At 54.7% G+C, this 18142-nt stretch overlaps 1 protein-coding gene across 1 annotated transcript in view; it reads left to right on the plus strand.

The window, feature by feature from the left end:
• Window positions 1–14793: 14793 nt before the first annotated feature.
• HIP1 (huntingtin interacting protein 1) overlaps window positions 14794–18142 on the plus strand; it is a 269760-nt gene continuing 266411 nt past the window's right edge. The window contains exon 1 of the mRNA XM_075335272.1: window positions 14794–15311. Within this exon, the coding sequence (XP_075191387.1) occupies window positions 15294–15311 (18 nt within the window). The 5' untranslated portion in view covers window positions 14794–15293. The remainder of the gene's footprint in view (window positions 15312–18142) is intronic.

Genomic DNA, 18142 nt, shown 5'->3' on the forward strand with positions numbered 1-18142 from the left:
TGGGGAGACCAGAACGCAACCAGCCGCGGCACCGGCCACCATCACCTTGGTTTACCAGAGACTTGTGTGTGTTTCTAACTGTGAGTACACCAGCATCCCCTGCTGTCGCCATCTCCTGCACGCACCCACCGGTCCCGGGGCCACCATCTCTCCCCACGAAGGGGTTAACAACTCACTGCACAACATATCCCCCGGGTGACCGTCACAGCAGCGGTGGTGTCCTACCTCATCACACACCGTGGGTGGCGTCACGAACTCAATACGGCCCAGCCCGTACATATACGTCCCCCCATTTATTTGGCGTTTCGGCGAGACTCCCGGGTCCGGAGACCCTCGAGCCACCACCCCTGAAGGTCCGACCCGAGCAGCGGCGGCTGCTGGCACGGGGGCGGCACACCCCGAAACTCAGCGTCACGAACAGGATATTTACCCATCCACTTACCTTGTGGAAGAGAGCCTTGTATTGGACAGTCAGCGGTGATCCGTTGCCAAATTTTCAGAAGTCGCCATTTTGGTCGCCATTTTGGCGCGAAAAACTACAGGCCAGCGTATTCTTCCCCACGAAAAGGGCACGAAAGCCGAAGCCCCGCCCCCTGGGTACACGGCCGGAAAGCGAGGCCGGAAGTCAAAAAACTAAACTTACAGGCCAAAAAGAGGAGTGCCAGCAAAAGACCAAGGGGGGGGGTGGGCGAAGATTCTGCAGCATGTGACCGAGCAGATAGGGACTCCAGGACCCTGCCACCCTTCCCGTTCCTGGATACCATCGGAGCAACATGGCCGACCCGTCTGGCAAGCCCGCGCCCGAAACAGCTGCCTGGGTAAAATCCCAGAAGGAGCGTATCTGCCACCGGATCCAGGCACAGGCGCGCTTCATCCTCGAGTGATGGATGGCGAAGTTAGCGGCAGCCGTTCGGGCTCGTGAAGTGGAGGCAACCTTGGAGGAGCGGGTAAGCGACTCACGCCCCTATGTCCCTCAGGGACCGGCCGACCAGGCTGAGGGGCCCAGCCTGCCCCTGCCTGCCACGCTGCCTCCCTCACCACCCGCACCTGCTGCAGACACCCCGCTTGGTTCGCTGCCACCAACACCGGCAGCGGTGACCGTTCCACCGGCCCGCGATGACCTGCAAGTGGAAGCCGCCGGCAACAAGCCCATCACCGCCCCAGCACCCATCCCGGCTCCACGCCAGACCAGCGTCCGGAAGGTGCCCCGTCCCGCCTTGGACCTGTCGCGGGCGGGGAGGGCGCCGCCGCTGCTGCGCTCTCGCTAACGCTCGGGTCCGGCGCTGCTGCGGCTGCTGCTGCTGCTCGGTGGCTCGAGCGGTGGGCCGGATCCGGGGACTCCAGGCCTGTGAACTCTTCGGTGGGTGGGGCCAACTGCTTGGCTCCGCCCCACCTGGTGTGGACATCAGACCCTGGAGGGAGGCAACAAGGGTTTTGTGTTTGGCTGGTGTCCCTGTCTACTGGGGGTGGGGTGTTTGTGTGTTATCTGTGACGACCTGGCTAGGCCAGGGCACCACAGACCCGTCACCGATCCCGGAAGAGGCCGCGCCCCAGATGACAACAGCACCGGTAGTCCGCCTGGCCAAAGCGGAAGTGGTTCCCGACCGGAAGCCGGCACAGCGGGCAAAGCTGGCCACTTCCAGGTTCCAAGCCTCGGCTGAGGCGCCGCGGGGTTGTAGCTGCCAAGCAGCCGAGCAGGCCACACCACAGCGGGGTCCCCAGTTGCCAAAGGTGTCGGTCGTAGCCGGCACGGAGGGACTCCAGCTGGGCTTAACCCCCGCGCAGAGCAAACCGGAGCAGGCCGCAGACGCTCCATACTCTTGGGTCGCAAAAAATATGGACATGCGAACAGCCCCATAGACTATAACGAGCAGGTGTAATATGCGTTAAAAGCACGGATAGAACTTTTGAACGAGGCCTAAAAATGAGACAACCTGTATTGCCAACCGTCCAGAAATGCCGGAAAAATAGGGCACTGTTTCTGTAAGAAAATTTGACGAGTCTATGATTTGTTTTGAAGTTGCAGAAAATGATATAGAATTTTATGACTGTAATTATCACCATTTTAAAGTTCACAGTGACTGCTGCTCATGGCTCTGTATCAGAACTATGGATGGTAGAAATGTTGCGGGTGGGGGCCGCTGCCGCTTCTCTGGGCCCGCTCGAATCCGGATTCGCTGCTGCAGCTCGAGTGGTGACCGGACCCGGGCTCGCACGGCCGTCCGTCATCACAACCGTCGGAAAGGGGGGATATTTTCAGGGGAGTTGTTGTGTCGGTGACGCCACCCGTGGGTTGCGGTGAGGGATAGTGACACCGCCGCTGCCTGGAGATGGGGCGCCCGGGGCTTATGGAGCGGGGCAGCAAGATGGGATCCCCTCCATGGGTAGGGGAGGTGTAGTGGTTGGTACACGGGAGTAATGGCTGCTGGAGGTGGTGTGCCAGGTTGGACTGGGGGTCAATGGTGTACTCTCAGTTCAGTAATCTCACACAAGTCCAGTGGTAAACCAAGTTGTCAGTGACCGGCTGCCGTTGGAGGGTGTATTCGGGTCCGGGTTTAGTAAACAGGGGTCCCTTCCTCCTGCACTCTGTGTTTGTCTTTTCTGTCGGACAACTCCGCATGGAACGGGGAAGTCCACTCTCGGTACTGAGTTTGTTTGGGAGCTGTGGCCCGCGAAATCTGACCCTTGGGATTTCTGTGGGTTCTGATGGACACCCTATCCCCCGCGTTGGGCTTCCGTTTCGCTCTCTGGGCTTCGGGAGAACAAGGCCTGAAACCTCATCCTCTGCTGGTTCATTAACAAGGGGCATGCAACCTTCCTCGTCCTAGGGTCCAGGCACCCCGTCTGTGCATGGCCTCCAGACCAGATCTCCGTCACCTGTGGCCCTGTTCACTGTCTGCCACCTAGCCAGGTAGTCCAGGGGCCCCTACCCCTGACTCCACTTCTCTCTACTGTCAGAACTCAACTGTTGTCTGTCCCAGACTTCACTGTTGTGTTCCGGCCCCTGACACCTCAGGACCCCTAGGTGGGCATTCTCATCCGCCTGATCCCGCCCACTGGTGTGTCCTTATTATCATGAGGGGGTGGCTAGGCTTTAATGGCTGTGTGTTGTACCTGGGTGTGGGTTTTTGGTGGTAACAAGGAGGGTGGACACTTGTGACTACCTGGTTTGGCGTCACAGAAATATCTCACTTAAAGGAATCTGTCATCAGGTTTTTGATACCTTAGCATGATGGAGGCGGGGACTTTGATTCCTGCATTGTATCACTCACTGAGCTGCCTGCTGCAGTTTTGATAAAATCACAGTTTTATCGGCTTCAGATCTATGAGTTTTCTGAATGCTGAGGTCTGTATACACTGCCGATACCACTGATTGGCAGCTTTAGGCTATGTGCGCACGTCGTGTTTTTTCATGTGTTTCCGCAGCGTTTTGAACTGCAGCGTTTTAATGCAAAAATGCATGCGTTTTGATTTCCAAGCAAAGTCTATGGGAAATAGGCATATTGTGTGCGCACTATGCGTCCAGAAACGCTGCGGGTTTTTTTTACAAAAATTTGCTAAAATATCTGCGTTTGAAGAAGCAGCATGTCAATTGTTTTGAGCGTTTTGGCAGCGTTTTGGTAACATTGAAGTCAATGAGAATTATCAAAACGCATCCTAAAACAAATTTCTAGCATTTTACATGCATTTTTGATGCTAAACTGTCACGCTCCCCGGCTCCCCTGCTAGGCTCCCCGGCTCCCCTGCCATGCTCCTCGGCCCCTCTGCCTTGCTTACCGGCTCCCCTGCCACGCTTCCCCGCTCTCGGGTCGCGCTCCGCCGCTCCCGTGCCAGGCTTCCCGGTCCCCCGCTCCACAGCCTTCCTTGCTCCGTCGCCTGCGGTCCCCAGGCGGCCCGGTCCCCGCTCCCGGCGCCTGTCGGCAGCTCTGCCTCAGCCCGGCTCTCCTGCTTCCTACTCACCGCTCCCTCCTCTGGCTTCTGGCACCTGGGCCTCGCGCATGCGCATTAGGGCGCGCGCGGTCATTGACCCTCTCTTAAAGGGCCAGCACCTAGAGACAGGAAATTGCATAGACAGGTACAGGGTATATTAAGAATCACTTTCCTGGTGGGCGGGGCCTGTTCTACGTGTTTAGCAAGCTAGTGTTCAGGTCCCCTATTGCTTTGCCTTGTGCTTTGCCTGCATTAACCCTGTCCTGTCTCGTAGAGCCTGTCCTGCCACGCCAGCCGCTCCGAACCACGCTCATTCCCGTACCCTGACGGTGACTTCGGCGGATGTTCCACCATCTCTGCAGCTCCGCCAGTCTCCAGTCCCTGGCTCCGTTTGGTGACCCGTTCCATCGCTCAGCAAGTTCCGGATCCCGCCTGCCCTTACCACCTGGCCTCGGACTCTGAGCCTCGTCACCCGGACCACCGTCCAGAACTCCGTCCACCTTTCCTGCTCCCCTACGGACTGTCCGGCTACCAATAAGTGCTTCGGCTGCCGTGCACCCAGACCCTCTGGCGGGGTGACCTGCCTGGCTGCCTCCTCAAGAGAAACCGGTGTACGGTCCAGAGGTTCCACCACCCGGACGTTACAGCTAGAACAGGCCATGGATCCCGCCGAAGCACTAGTGGCCCTGCAGCAGGAACTCACACGACAGCGCGAGACCCAGACCCGCATGCTGAACTTCATGACTTCTGTGGATACCCGTCTGAACGCGCTACAAGCAGCGGCCACGCCTGTGGCATCTCAGGATTCCACTGCACAATCCACGTCCGCAGCTCCCGTGGCAGCCTCCTCGGATGCTTCCAAACTTCGTTTGGCCTCACCACCCCGGTACGCTGGAGATCCCAAGACCTGCAGGGGATTTATAAACCAATGCTCTCTCCATTTCCAGTTGCTGCCGCACCTTTTCGCCTCCGACCAAGCCAAGGTCGCGTTCATGATGTCCCATCTAGAGGGAGAGGCACTGGCCTGGATGAACCCCTTGTGGGAGAAGGAGGATCCGGTGACCACTGATATCCAGGACTTCCTGCAGGCTTTCCGTAACACCTTTGACGAGCCCGGACGCACCGCCGCCTCTGCTTCATCCCTCCTCCGGCTACGTCAAGGGACTCTGGCGGTGGGCCAATATGCTATTCGTTTCCGCACCTTGGCCTCGGAACTCGGGTGGAACAATGAGGCCCTAACCGCCGCCTTCTGGGAAGGACTCTCGGCTCGCATTAAAGATGAGCTGGCTGGTCGTGACGTGCCTTCTACCCTGGATGCCCTGATTGCTCTGGCGACTCGCGTGGATCTTCGCTTTCAGGAACGATCCAAAGAGGTATCCCGCGAGAGGCGTCCAATACGGCACTCCTCCCCACCACAGAAGTCCACTGCTCCTCAGTCGGCGTCCCCTGGCGCGTCTACCTACGAGCCCATGCAGATTGACTGCCTGAGGCAGTCGGAGCAACGCCGAGCAGAACGACTAGCAAAGGGTCTCTGCTTCTACTGCGGTGATGGTTCCCACCTGCTACGCTCTTGTCCCGAGAAGCCGGGAAACTCCAAAGCCTAGGCTTGGTAGGAGAGGCTACCCTAGGTGCTGGAACACTCTCAGACTCCGTTACCTGGACTATTCAAGTCACTACAGAAGAGACCCGGTTCACGGCAGAGGCGTATCTTGATTCCGGAGCAGCAGGCAACTTCATCCAGCAGGCCACGGTGGATAAGTACCAGGTGCCGGTCCTCCCACTAGAGAAACCGCTGGTGATCGCCTCTGTGGATGGGAGACCCCTCTCTGACACCGTCTCACTGATCACCAAGCCTGTGGAAGTACGGATCGGTGCTCTGCACACCGAGAAGATCACCTTCTACGTCCTCCCGCGTATGTCTCATCAGATCCTGCTGGGACTCCCATGGTTACGGACACACGAACCGTCGGTCAGCTGGAGTACAGGTGAAATCACCCGATGGGGCTCCTCGTGCCACGAGAGATGTCTGAAAACCATCCAGCCCGTTCGACGCTCTCCGGTTCCAGAGTCTCTACCAGGACTGCCTTCTGCCTACTGGTCCTTCTCGGACGTTTTCGATAAAAAGGAGTCAGAGGTGCTACCGCCTCATCGTCCCTACGACTGCGCCATCGATTTACTGCCAGGAACCACGCCTCCTAGAGGAAGAATATACCCCTTGTCCCCTGCGGAAACACGAGCTATGTCTGCCTATATTACCGAGAGCCTGGCAAAGGGATTCATTCGGAGGTCCTCATCCCCTGCCGGAGCAGGGTTTTTCTTCGTCAAGAAAAAGGAAGGTGATCTGCGCCCTTGCATCGACTACCGGGGTTTAAACCAGATCACCGTAAATAACAAATACCCTCTGCCGCTTATCCCCGAACTATTCGATCGGCTCCGAGGAGCCCGTGTATTCACCAAGTTGGACCTCCGTGGGGCTTATAACCTGGTTCGCATTCGCTCTGGAGACGAATGGAAAACCGCATTCAACACTCGAGATGGGCACTACGAGTATTGTGTCATGCCCTTTGGTCTGTGTAATGCTCCGGCAGTCTTCCAAGAACTGGTGAACGACGTGTTCAGGGACCTCCTCTATGTCTGTGTCGTGGTATATCTTGATGACATCCTGGTCTTCTCTCCGGATCTACAGACCCACAGAGAAAACGTGCAGCTAGTTCTCCAGAGGCTTAGAGAAAACCGTCTGTACGCCAAGTACGAGAAATGCATCTTTGAGAAGTCGTCTCTTCCCTTCCTGGGTTATGTAATCTCGGACACTGGCCTGCAGATGGATCCTGAGAAAGTGTCTGCCATCATCAACTGGCCTCCTCCTTCCGGACTGAAGGCTATCAAACGCTTTCTCGGCTTTGCGAACTATTATCGGCAATTCATCCCGCATTTCTCTGCCTTGACTGCGCCTCTCTCTGCCTTGACTAAGAAAGGAGCTAATCCTAAGGACTGGCCCCCGGCGGCCGATACCGCGTTCTGCTCCTTGAAACAGGTGTTTGCTTCTTCCCCGGTTCTCCATCGCCCTGAATTGAACCGACAGTTCACCTTGGAGGTGGATGCCTCTTTATCAGGAGCCGGGGCAGTGTTGATGCAGAACTCCCCCTCCGGCAAGATGGTCACTTGTGGATTCTTCTCCAAGAGCTTCTAGGCACCCGAACGCAACTACACCATCGGGGATCGGAAGCTACTGGCCGTGAAGCTTGCCTTGGAGGAATGGCGCTACCTCTTGGAGGGAGCAGTATACCCTGTAATCATATACACGGACCACAAGAATCTGGAGTACCTGCGGTCAGCCCAAAGACTGAACCCACGACAAGCCCGCTGGTCCTTGTTTTTTGCTCGATTTGATTTCCAACTCCATTTTCGGCCTGCAGACAAGAACGTGCGGGCAGACGCTTTGTCCAGGTCCTTCGTGCCCGTGGAGTTGGAGGAGGAGACGTTCCAGCCCATCATCAACCCCAGCAAAATCATTCCGGTGAATCCTGTCGCTTTAACTCAGATACCCCCTGGGAAAACCTATGTCTCAGATACTGACAGACAGAGAGTCCTGCACTGGGGCCATGCCTCGAAGATCGCCGGCCATGCTGGTCAGAAGAAGACTTGGAGTACGATTGTCCGTCACTACTGGTGGCCGTCCCTCCGTAAAGACGTCACATCCTTCGTCTCAGCCTGTCCGTCCTGTGCCCGGAACAAGACACCCAAGCACCTACCATATGGACGTCTCCTGCCTCTGCCCATTCCTTCTGTTCCGTGGCAACATATCGCAATGGACTTCATTACGGACTTACCCTTATCCTTCGGACACACAGTCATATGGGTTGTGGTGGACCGTTTCTCAAAAATGGCTCACTTCATTCCCATGGCCGGGCTGCCCTCTGCCCAGGAGCTAGCTGACTCCTTCATCCAACATATATTCCGATTGCATGGCTTTCCTGCACACATTGTGTCCGACAGAGGAACTCAGTTTACCTCGCGCTTCTGGAGGGCCCTCTGCAAACATCTGGGAGTATCTTTGGACTTTTCTTCGGCCTACCATCCTCAGTCGAATGGGCAAGTGGAGCGGATCAATCAAATCCTGACCTCCTTCCTGCGCCACTACGTTAATGCCCATCACGATGACTGGTCCACGCTTCTTCCTTGGGCTGAGTTCTCCCACAACCATCACATCAGCGAGTCCACCTCCAGCTCTCCATTCCGAGTCGTTTACGGACTTCAGCCTTCTGTTCCATTGCCAGTATCCTCGGCTTCCGATGTCCCCGCAGCAGATGCTCTGGTCCAGGACTTCTCAGCCATATGGAGCTCTGTCAAGACCTCCCTTGAGCGTGCTTCTTTGCGGATGAAGAGACATGCGGACAAAAAGCGCCTGGATCCCCCGTGTTTCTCCCCTGGTGATCTGGTCTGGCTTGCATCCAAGTATGTCCGATTGAAGTTGCCATCGTACAAGTTGGGTCCTCGTTACATCGGGCCGTTTAAAGTCATCAGCAAGATCAATGCAGTCTCCTACAAGCTGCAGCTCCCGGCCACGATGCGGATACCCAACTCTTTCCATGTCTCCTTGCTCAAGCCTGTTGTCCTTGGTCCCTTCTCCGCTGATGCCGGTACTGCTCCTCCTCCCATCGCTGACGATGACATCTATGCGGTAAGGGATATCGTGGCCATGAAGACCGTACGAGGTCGGCAGTATTTCCTGGTGGACTGGGCGGGGTATGGTCCCGAGGATAGGTCCTGGGAGCCCCTGGAGAATGTTGGCACTCCTCTGATTCGTGCCTTCCTGTCCCGCTTGCGGGGAGGGGGGCGTGGGGGAGGGGGTACTGTCACGCTCCCCGGCTCCCCTGCTAGGCTCCCCGGCTCCCCTGCTATGCTCCCCGGCCCCTCTGCCTTGCTTACCGGCTCCCCTGCCACGCTTCCCCGCTCTCGGGTCGCGCTCCGCCGCTCCCGTGCCAGGCTTCCCGGTCCCCCGCTCCACAGCCTTCCTGCTCCGTCGCCTGCGGTCCCCAGGCGGCCCGGTCCCCGCTCCCGGCGCCCGTCGGCAGCTCTGCCTCAGCCCGGCTCTCCTGCTTCCTACTCACCGCTCCCTCCTCTGGCTTCTGGCACCCGGGCCTCGCGCATGCGCATTAGGGCGCGCGCGGTCATTGACCCTCTCTTAAAGGGCCAGCACCTAGAGACAGGAAATTGCATAGACAGGTACAGGGTATATTAAGAATCACTTTCCTGGTGGGCGGGGCCTGTTCTACGTGTTTAGCAAGCTAGTGTTCAGGTCCCCTATTGCTTTGCTTTGTGCTTTGCCTGCATTAACCCTGTCCTGTCTCGTAGAGCCTGTCCTGCCACGCCAGCCGCTCCGAACCACGCTCATTCCCGTACCCTGACGGTGACTTCGGCGGATGTTCCACCATCTCTGCAGCTCCGCCAGTCTCCAGTCCCTGGCTCCGTTTGGTGACCCGTTCCATCGCTCAGCAAGTTCCGGATCCCGCCTGACCTTACCACCTGGCCTCGGACTCTGAGCCTCGTCACCCAGACCACCGTCCAGAACTCCGTCCACCTTTCCTGCTCCCCTACGGACTGTCCGGCTACCAATAAGTGCTTCGGCTGCCGTGCACCCAGACCCTCTGGCGGGGTGACCTGCCTGGCTGCCTCCTCAAGAGAAACCGGTGTACGGTCCAGAGGTTCCACCACCCGGACGTTACATAAACGCATGCTTTTTTTGTCAAAATCAAAGCATGCGTTTTTGCCATTAAAGTGAGGGCAAGAGGTTTCCATTTGCCCTCACATCCAGCCCGACTTAAAAAAAAGTCAAACAATAATTTAAATTTATTTTTAACATAAATATTAAATCTCAATATTCATTGTCGGAAAATTATCATGATAGTGTATGATTTAAAGTATTATTTTTTTTTTCCACTTTTTTCCTATTGTTTGAATGTTCAAACTTTATTTAGTAGTGTCTTTGTATTGAAAACGCATCCCATTTTAAGCACTGAAAATGCATGTCAAACGCGGCAAATACGCAAGAAAAACGCATGCGTATTTCCTGCGTTTATGTGGTCAAAACCAAATTTGACAATGACAAATTTTGCCAGAGGATGCGTTCATTTCTGAAAGGTACTGAACGCAACGTGCGCACATAGCCTTATGTATATGTGACGCCCTGGCAAAGCCAGGTTGTCACAGAAAGAGTTAATCCTCCTTGGTAATCTGATCTCACACCGGTGCAGCAGGACAAACCACATCCCCCAGGGTAAGAGAAAAGCAGAGCAGAGGGGAGGGGCTGGAGCAGAGTGTTTGGAGAGACAGACAGAAGAGGAGTCTGGAGTTTTAGCTCCCAGGCTGATAGTGAAGCGTGCTCCGAAAGGGCTGGGACAGGCTGTAGTGAGGAAGGGGCCAGAGGTAGCCGGAGCAGGGTAGTGGCCCGTCGGTACCTAGGGTGACCCGGATCACTGCAGGGGAGTGGATTCCCCGTTCCCGGCTGAGGAGAAAAAGGAAGAGAGTGGAGAGAGAGGCACTTGGCTGCAGGGAAAGAACAGGAGCTGCTGCACCGTGTGTGGGACACTAACACCCCCGTACCGAAGGCTGCGGACACCGGCAATTCCTAGTTTACCAGTGACTCTGTGTGAAATACTTATGAGTACGCCCGTGCCCTCGGGCACCGCACCGCAGCACTGCGCCCTGCTCCCTGCTTACCCCATCACCGGGCCCCGGGACAACCAACCCCCTACCCACGGAGGGGAGAAATAACATCTAGCTGCTCCATACCATCACTCCCGGGATCCCCGTCCAGAGCAGCGGTGGTGTTCCAATCTCACCACAACCGTGGGTGGCGTCACGGACAATCTCCCTCACCCAATCCCCTTTTTACTGTGGAGCCTGGGATCACAGACCGGGTCACGCCACCGTGATACCCACAGAAGTGACCTCGTGGCCCGGATCTGAGTACCCCCTGGTCCCCGGGCGTCACATTTGGTGTCACGAACAGGATCGAACCCATCCAGTTACCTGGAGGAAGTGCGCCTTGTTCTGGACTGTCAGCGGTGCCCCGCTGCAACAATTTTGAAAGTCGCCATCTTTGCTGCCATTTTGGGCGCGAAAATCTCCCGCCCAGCGCCTTCTTCCCCAAGCGGTGGGCGCGAAAAAGAGGCTCCGCCCCCTGAGAACGCGGGCGGAAGTGAAGATCCGGAGGACCGGAAGCGAAAGGAAAACTTTAAAAGTTGCTAGAAGGACTGCTCCCGAGTACCAAGGGGGAGCAGGAGGAAGGAACCGCAGTTCATGTGACCAGGACTGTAAAGGCAGGGACGCCAGGACTTTGCCTAATTCCGTTCCTGGACAAGCAGTAGCCGCAACCCCGATGACATCATACCCGGCTCCGGCAGTCCGCCCAGCCGCCACGGTGATGACGTCGGCTCCGGCAGTCCGCCCGGCCGCAACGGAGGTGGAACCCAATTGGAAGTCTGCCCCAGATGTGGCGCCAGCCGCTCCCAGGTACCCCGTCACGGCTGTGGAGCAGCCGGAGTGCACTTGCAGAGAGGAGGAGCAGGCCAGTGAGAGATGGAGCCCTCGGCAGTTAGCGAGGCCGGTTGTAGCCGGCGCCGAGGGCATCCAAGTGGGCCTGGCTTCTGAGCAGGAGGCAGAGCATGGAACCCGTGCCCCGTACTGGGAGTGGCGGCAGCGGCAGTGGTAGTGGAGCATGGACGGCTACCCACAAGTTAAAAAGTTGACTGTTTTATGGACTGTCACCCCTGTTGAACGTCCTCAAGTTCAGGAGGAGGCCATCTGCTCCGCAGGTGTGGGGTGGCAGAACAGTTTAAAGTTTTAGAAAACGTACCTCCCGATGTGGGAAGATGTATGATTGTAATGTGTTTATTTTCCCTTTTTCCAGTTTTAATAAATGTTGGTGCCCAGACGGCCCGAGGACGGGCCGTGTTTTACCAAGGGGGTGTGTGACGCCCTGGCAAAGCCAGGTTGTCACAGAAAGAGTTAATCCTCCTTGGTAATCTGATCCCACACCGGTGCAGCAGGACAAACCACATCCCCCAGGGTAAGAGAAAAGCAGAGCAGAGGGGAGGGGCTGGAGCAGAGTGTTTGGAGAGACAGACAGAAGAGGAGTCTGGAGTTGTAGCTCCCAGGCTGATAGTGAAGCGTGCTCCGAAAGGGCCGGGACAGGCTGTAGTGAGGAAGGGGCCAGAGGTAGCCGGAGCAGGGTAGTGGCCCGTCGGTACCTAGGGTGACCCGGATCACTGCAGGGGAGTGGATTCCCCGTTCCCGGCTGAGGAGAAAAAGGAAGAGAGTGGAGAGAGAGGCACTTGGCTGCAGGGAAAGAACAGGAGCTGCTGCACTGTGTGTGGGACACTAACACCCCCGTACCGAAGGCTGCGGACACCGGCAATTCCTAGTTTACCAGTGACTGAGTACGCCCGTGCCCTCGGGCACCGCACCGCAGCACTGCGCCCTGCTCCCTGCTTACCCCATCATCGGGCCCCGGGACAACCAACCCCCTACCCACGGAGGGGAGAAATAACATCTAGCTGCTCCATACCATCACTCCCGGGATCCCCGTCCAGAGCAGCGGTGGTGTTCCAATCTCACCACAACCGTGGGTGGCGTCACGGACAATCTCCCTCACCCAATCCCCTTTTTACTGTGGAGCCTGGGATCACAGACCGGGTCACGCCACCGTGATACCCACAGAAGTGACCTCGTGGCCCGGATCTGAGTACCCCCTGTGTCCCCGGGCGTCACATATACACTGTGCATAGGCAGAAAGCTGTCAATCAGTGGTGAGACAGGTTATACACAGTTTATGAATATGGAGGATTACCTAACAGGCTTACTAGTCTCCCAGTGATAATTTCTTGCTGATAAAACTGTGTTTTTATCAAAACTACAGCAGGCAGCTCAGTAAGGCGATGTGCTCACATTCAGAATTTGATTGCAGAAATTTCTGCATTGCTTGGCAAGAAATCCACAGTGCAAAAACGCTTGTTTTTGCTGCTTTTTTTTCATTGCTTTCAATGGTGAAAAAACGCAGGCAAAATGCTGAAAGAATTGATGTTGTGCAGATAATTTTCTGCACCAAATCTGCAAGGAAAAAAAACTGAAGGTGTGCACGACACGTCAGGATTCTCATTGACTTTGCTCAGGATTTGTTTGCAGTTTTGTGATAAAACTGCACTAAAAACGCATCATAAAACGTGATGGGGGATGTGCTCATGATCAGGGCTCACAGCATTTTGGACGTTGCATGTTTTTTCTGATTTCGAAACGCTGTGTTGTACAGTACAGGCACATGCATGGGATTTGTAGAAACCCCATGCCACGGTGCTTGTTTTTCCAGCAGCAATAACTGACCTGCGGTGCGGCTCCCAGCCACAGCATGTCAATTCTTTGTTGCAGAGATGTGAGAGTTCTCCGCTGGGTGAATACACTGATGAGAGACTGCAGTGCCCGTGCCCGGATCATGGGCACAAGCAGCTGCGGTCTCCTGTGGAGGAGATTCGTGGCCCCGCTGATGAGCACCCGCCACATCCAGGACACAGCAGGTCCTGATCGTGTGGACATATACCCTAAACTAACAGGAGGTGCGACTTCCGGAGCCGCAGGATGTCAATTTATGCTGCGGAGACGTGAGTGTCCCCCGCTGGGAGAAAGGAAGAAGGAGACCGCAACTGTCCAAGCCTGGATTGTGGGCACGTGCAACTGTGTCCTACCGCGTCCAGGATGCAACGAGTCCTGATCATATGCACATACCCTAAACTGACAGTCGGTGAGTCTTAAGGGTGTTTTACATGCTGCGACATCGCTAGCGATAGTACCTGCCCCCGTCATTCGTGCGACATTTGGTGATTGCTGCCGTAGCGAACGTTATATCATACCTTGTCAGCGACGTCGCTGTGACCGCCCAACAATCCCTCCCTCAAGGGAGAGGTGCGTTCGGCGTCACCGCAACGTCACTAAGTGGCCGCCCAATAGAAGCGTTAGGGCAGAGATGAGCGGGACATAACATCCCGCCCACCTCCTTCCTTCCGCATTGCCGGTGGATGCAGGTAAGGAGATGTTCGTCGTTCCTGCGGTGTCACACACAGCGATGTGTGGTGCCGCAGGAGCGACAAACAACATCGTACCTGAGGCAGCAGCGATATTATGGAAATGAGCGACGTGTCAACGATCACCATTTTTGAACAATTTTGTGATCGTTGATCGCCGCTCCTTGGTGTCACACGCTGCGATGTCTCTACAGGCACCGGATGTGCGTCACTAATGACGTGACCCCGACAATATATCGGCAGCGATGCCGCAGCGTGTAAAGCACCCTTTACTGAGCCACAGGATGTCAATTTATGCCGTGGAGACGCGAGTGTTCCCCGCTGGGAGAATACAGCTAAGGTCTTCAGCGGCCCGAATCGTGATATTGGGCATGGATCGCTGCGGCCAGGACCGTGTGCTCCCACCCTTAGTGACACATAGCTGGAATCAGGGTCTCTGTCCCTACATCATGCTGCTCTCACAGTATAACCTGGTGTCAGATTCCTTTCCAATGTTAATGATGTTATGGTTTAGTAATGTGTCTGGGAAAAATGTCTGGTATTTTTTGAACAGAAAATAATAAAACATAAAGTTGGTCCTTTCTAAAGAGACATAAATGCGATAATGCGGCGCTGAGGAGGCTGTAGAGCCGGGTAATGGGGGACACAGCCCTCACTGGAGGCTGGTACAGGAATGACCCTCATCAGCACTTATCACCAGCTCACAGCTGAGGCCCCCCCACAATGGGCGGCTGTGTAATGCCGGGGCATGTGCCGGCCGGGGGGCTCCTCTCCCACAATCCTCCATCCTGCGCCCCTCCTCTCGGGGCTGTCTCGGCCTCTCCCCCAGCAGAGTTGTCCGCCTGCTGCCGGCTGTGCCTTGTGCTGGCTGCAGGCAGTGCCAGGCTCCCTCCTCCATCCCTGTGTGGTGGCATCGATCTGCCAGTGTCTCCTCCAGCCTCTGCAGCTCCCTGTGTGACTGTCTCAGCACCATCTGCCCCCAGCCTGGTGCAGCTCCTCTGTTTACTTCTCTCTCCCCCTTCTCCATCACTGCCTCTTCCCCATCACTTGTGAACACTTTATTTCTTCCCCTTTCTTGTGTGTACAGGGCACTTTGTTGTGTGTTGCCCCTTTTAGCTGGAGCTGTGCCCCCTCTGGATGTTGGGCAGTGCCCCCACCTCCCTCCTTGGGGTGTGATAATGTTGTGATAACTCCTAAACTGCATTTTGGGCACTGGAGGTGGAGCTTGTACCCAACAGCAGCAACAAGGGGGTCTGCAAGTGGCCTGCAAGGGATCTCATTGGAAAGATGGACGCTAGCAAAATGGTGAGTGTGATCCAGGACTGTATATTACATGAAATGCTGCAACTTTGTGATGTGCACCGGGCAAAAAGATGGAGCAGCTGATCCTATAGGGAGCCCAGTGACCAGGAGGGGGCAGGGATGGTGGCCAGACAGATGGTGTCCCTATACAAGAGCATATGTAAACAAATGGCCCCCTCCTGCCCTGCTGCTTCTATAGAAAGTTACAGAAGCGCATGTGTCCTGTTATATCAGGTCATACAACCTCCTAAACCTCACATATGTATCCCCCTGATGCCCCCTGGACCACCAGGACACTTTATCCCCTAATGTTGTAGCTATATGTGAAGGTATTTTATTATTTTTATAAACATCATTGTGGAAACTGATACATTTATGCAGTGTTTGTTATTTCGGCTTCTTTTGGTCACATATTATTATTACGCCGCACTACTATATCCAAAAACCAAACCAAAAAAATCAGACAGACCCCCTCCTACATCAAAGATGCTCCCCCAGGGGCTCAGTTGTGATTCCCGTCACTTCTGATGGCACATATTGTGCTATTTTTGCTGTGTAAGGGACGGAAACCCCCTGACGGACCCCATTAAAGTCAATTGGCCCCGTCTGTTGCACGACAAATTCGTCACAGCATCATGGCCTCGTCCAAACGGCGAGAACTAGAACAAGTGGGAACAGAGGTTAAAGGACATAAAGGGATTATTAATAAATATTGGAGAATCGCTGCTCGCAGACAAAGGCGTTTTGCATTCGTGCAGAGGAAAAATAACAATTGCGTCCTTGTGTTTGGACACAAACTGGAGGAGATTTTCCTCTAAATGTAACAATTGTGGAGATAATGACTGAGAATAATCATTGATCCTTCCCAGAACAGTTGGACAGAGTTATCTGAAGAAGCGTGCACATCCATAGCTGCGAGTCACGTAGCAGAGCTGGCAATTTAATCCTGACATTACTGTCTATTCGGGGTTAATAAATGCGATGGAACTAAAACAAGTTTAAAGAGACAAACTTGCCAAAGTGGTGGCTATTCTACTGGGGAAGGGTCTCCTGCGAGGACCCCTGTGTGACCATAGTGGGACCACTAATCAGCCGCTTCACCTGGTCCATCAGCTCTGTAAGGGGCTGTGCACACTTGGCGTACACTTCACCACAACCTCCCAGTGTATACATCATATCTGTATGCATATGTCTTCCTTTACCGGTCAGTAGATGTAGCCTGTCCTTTTGTCCTTGGCCGGATTGGATTTGTTGGCACAATGTATAGTACACCACACCACAGCGTGCAATAAACTGTTTCTTGCAATGGGACCCTATGTGTGACGTTTTTCACTGTATGGCTGTATAGAGTATTTCATCGGACACACATAATTAATTAATAATTTTATTCATTTATATAGTGCTATTAATTCTACAGTGCTTTACATACATTGGCAACACTGTCCCCATTGGAGTTCACAATCTAGAGTCCCTATCTGTATGTCTTTGGAGTGTGGGAGGAAACCGGAGAACCCGGAGGAAACCCAAGCAAACACGGGGAGAAAATACAAACTCCTTGCAGATGGTGTCCTTGGTGGGATGTGAACCCAGGACCCCAGCGCTGCAAGACTGCAGTGCTAACCACTGAGCCACCGTGCCGCCCAGGCATCACCTGTTTCCCATGGATTTCCACCAACAAAAGGTGAAGACTAGAGATGAGCGAACCTGAGGTTTGGTGTTCGTACCAAACACGGGCTTTACAGAAGGCAGAGTTCGGATTCGGAGTTCGGGTGCTTTATGTATGATCACCACTTGTGTGAGCATCGCTGTGCTCGGGTACGCTCGGTGCTCAGCCCTGTGCGAGCCGCTTGTGGTGTTTGATCGGCTCTCACTGGGGGTAACAACAGCATGATCGGATGTAGTGTGCACCAAACAAAAAAAAATGGATAAACCCTGTCCACCCTTTCCAGAAAGGGCTCTGTTTATGGCTGGCTACATGTGGATGGAGACCCGAACTGCCCAATGAGTGACTTCCATTGGGGTCTGTGTCCGCTCCTGAGATAGAGGTGTCCCCTCTAATCTACTGTCTCCGCAGCAATGAGTTGACATGCTGTGGCTCAGGAAGCCGCACCACAGGTCAGTTTTCGCTGCGGGAAAACAATCACAGTGGGCATGGGATTTCTATAAATCTAATCCACTGTGCTTGTACTGTACAGCGCAGCAATTAGGACGCAGCGAAAACACTCTGCATCCAAAATGCTGTCAACCCTGATTGTGGGCACGCAGCCTAGCCGTGAAGGTGGGAACATCGCTCCTATGCAGCCATAGCATGGAGGCGTTTAAGCACACGTCTGAGCTGCTGTGTGGACAGGCCGGGCAGAATTCTGTGTGCACAGGACAATCGCTAATACAATTGTTCTGTGGACATGGAATATGATTGTTCTCAGCAGCACGTCTTCTTTATATAGCATAATGTGCTGCCGAGAACTATGATTTTTAACCCAACTAAAAAATTATTGTACCCGATGAACGAGTGTTTTACTCATTTGTCGGGTGATTAGCTGCCTGTTTAGACAACCTTAGGGCTCATATGCGCGTCAAATCGCTGCAGAAGCACTGCATAATGGATGCAGTTTTTTTGTACAAAAAAAGCCGATTTCATGCGCTCTGGCTGCTGCCCCCACCATAGACAGAGCGGGAGCTGCATCCAAAGCGCACGGAATAATTGACATGCTCATTTTATGAACGCACGGATTTGGGTCAAAATTTCAGCACCCAAATCGCTGCTTTCATAAAAGCATCGTGCGCACGTGTCATGCGAAATATTCATATATTGCGCTGGGGACACAGGACTC

This window comes from Anomaloglossus baeobatrachus, chromosome 2, assembly GCF_048569485.1.
Source record: "Anomaloglossus baeobatrachus isolate aAnoBae1 chromosome 2, aAnoBae1.hap1, whole genome shotgun sequence".
Classification (NCBI taxonomy): domain Eukaryota; kingdom Metazoa; phylum Chordata; class Amphibia; order Anura; family Aromobatidae; genus Anomaloglossus; species Anomaloglossus baeobatrachus.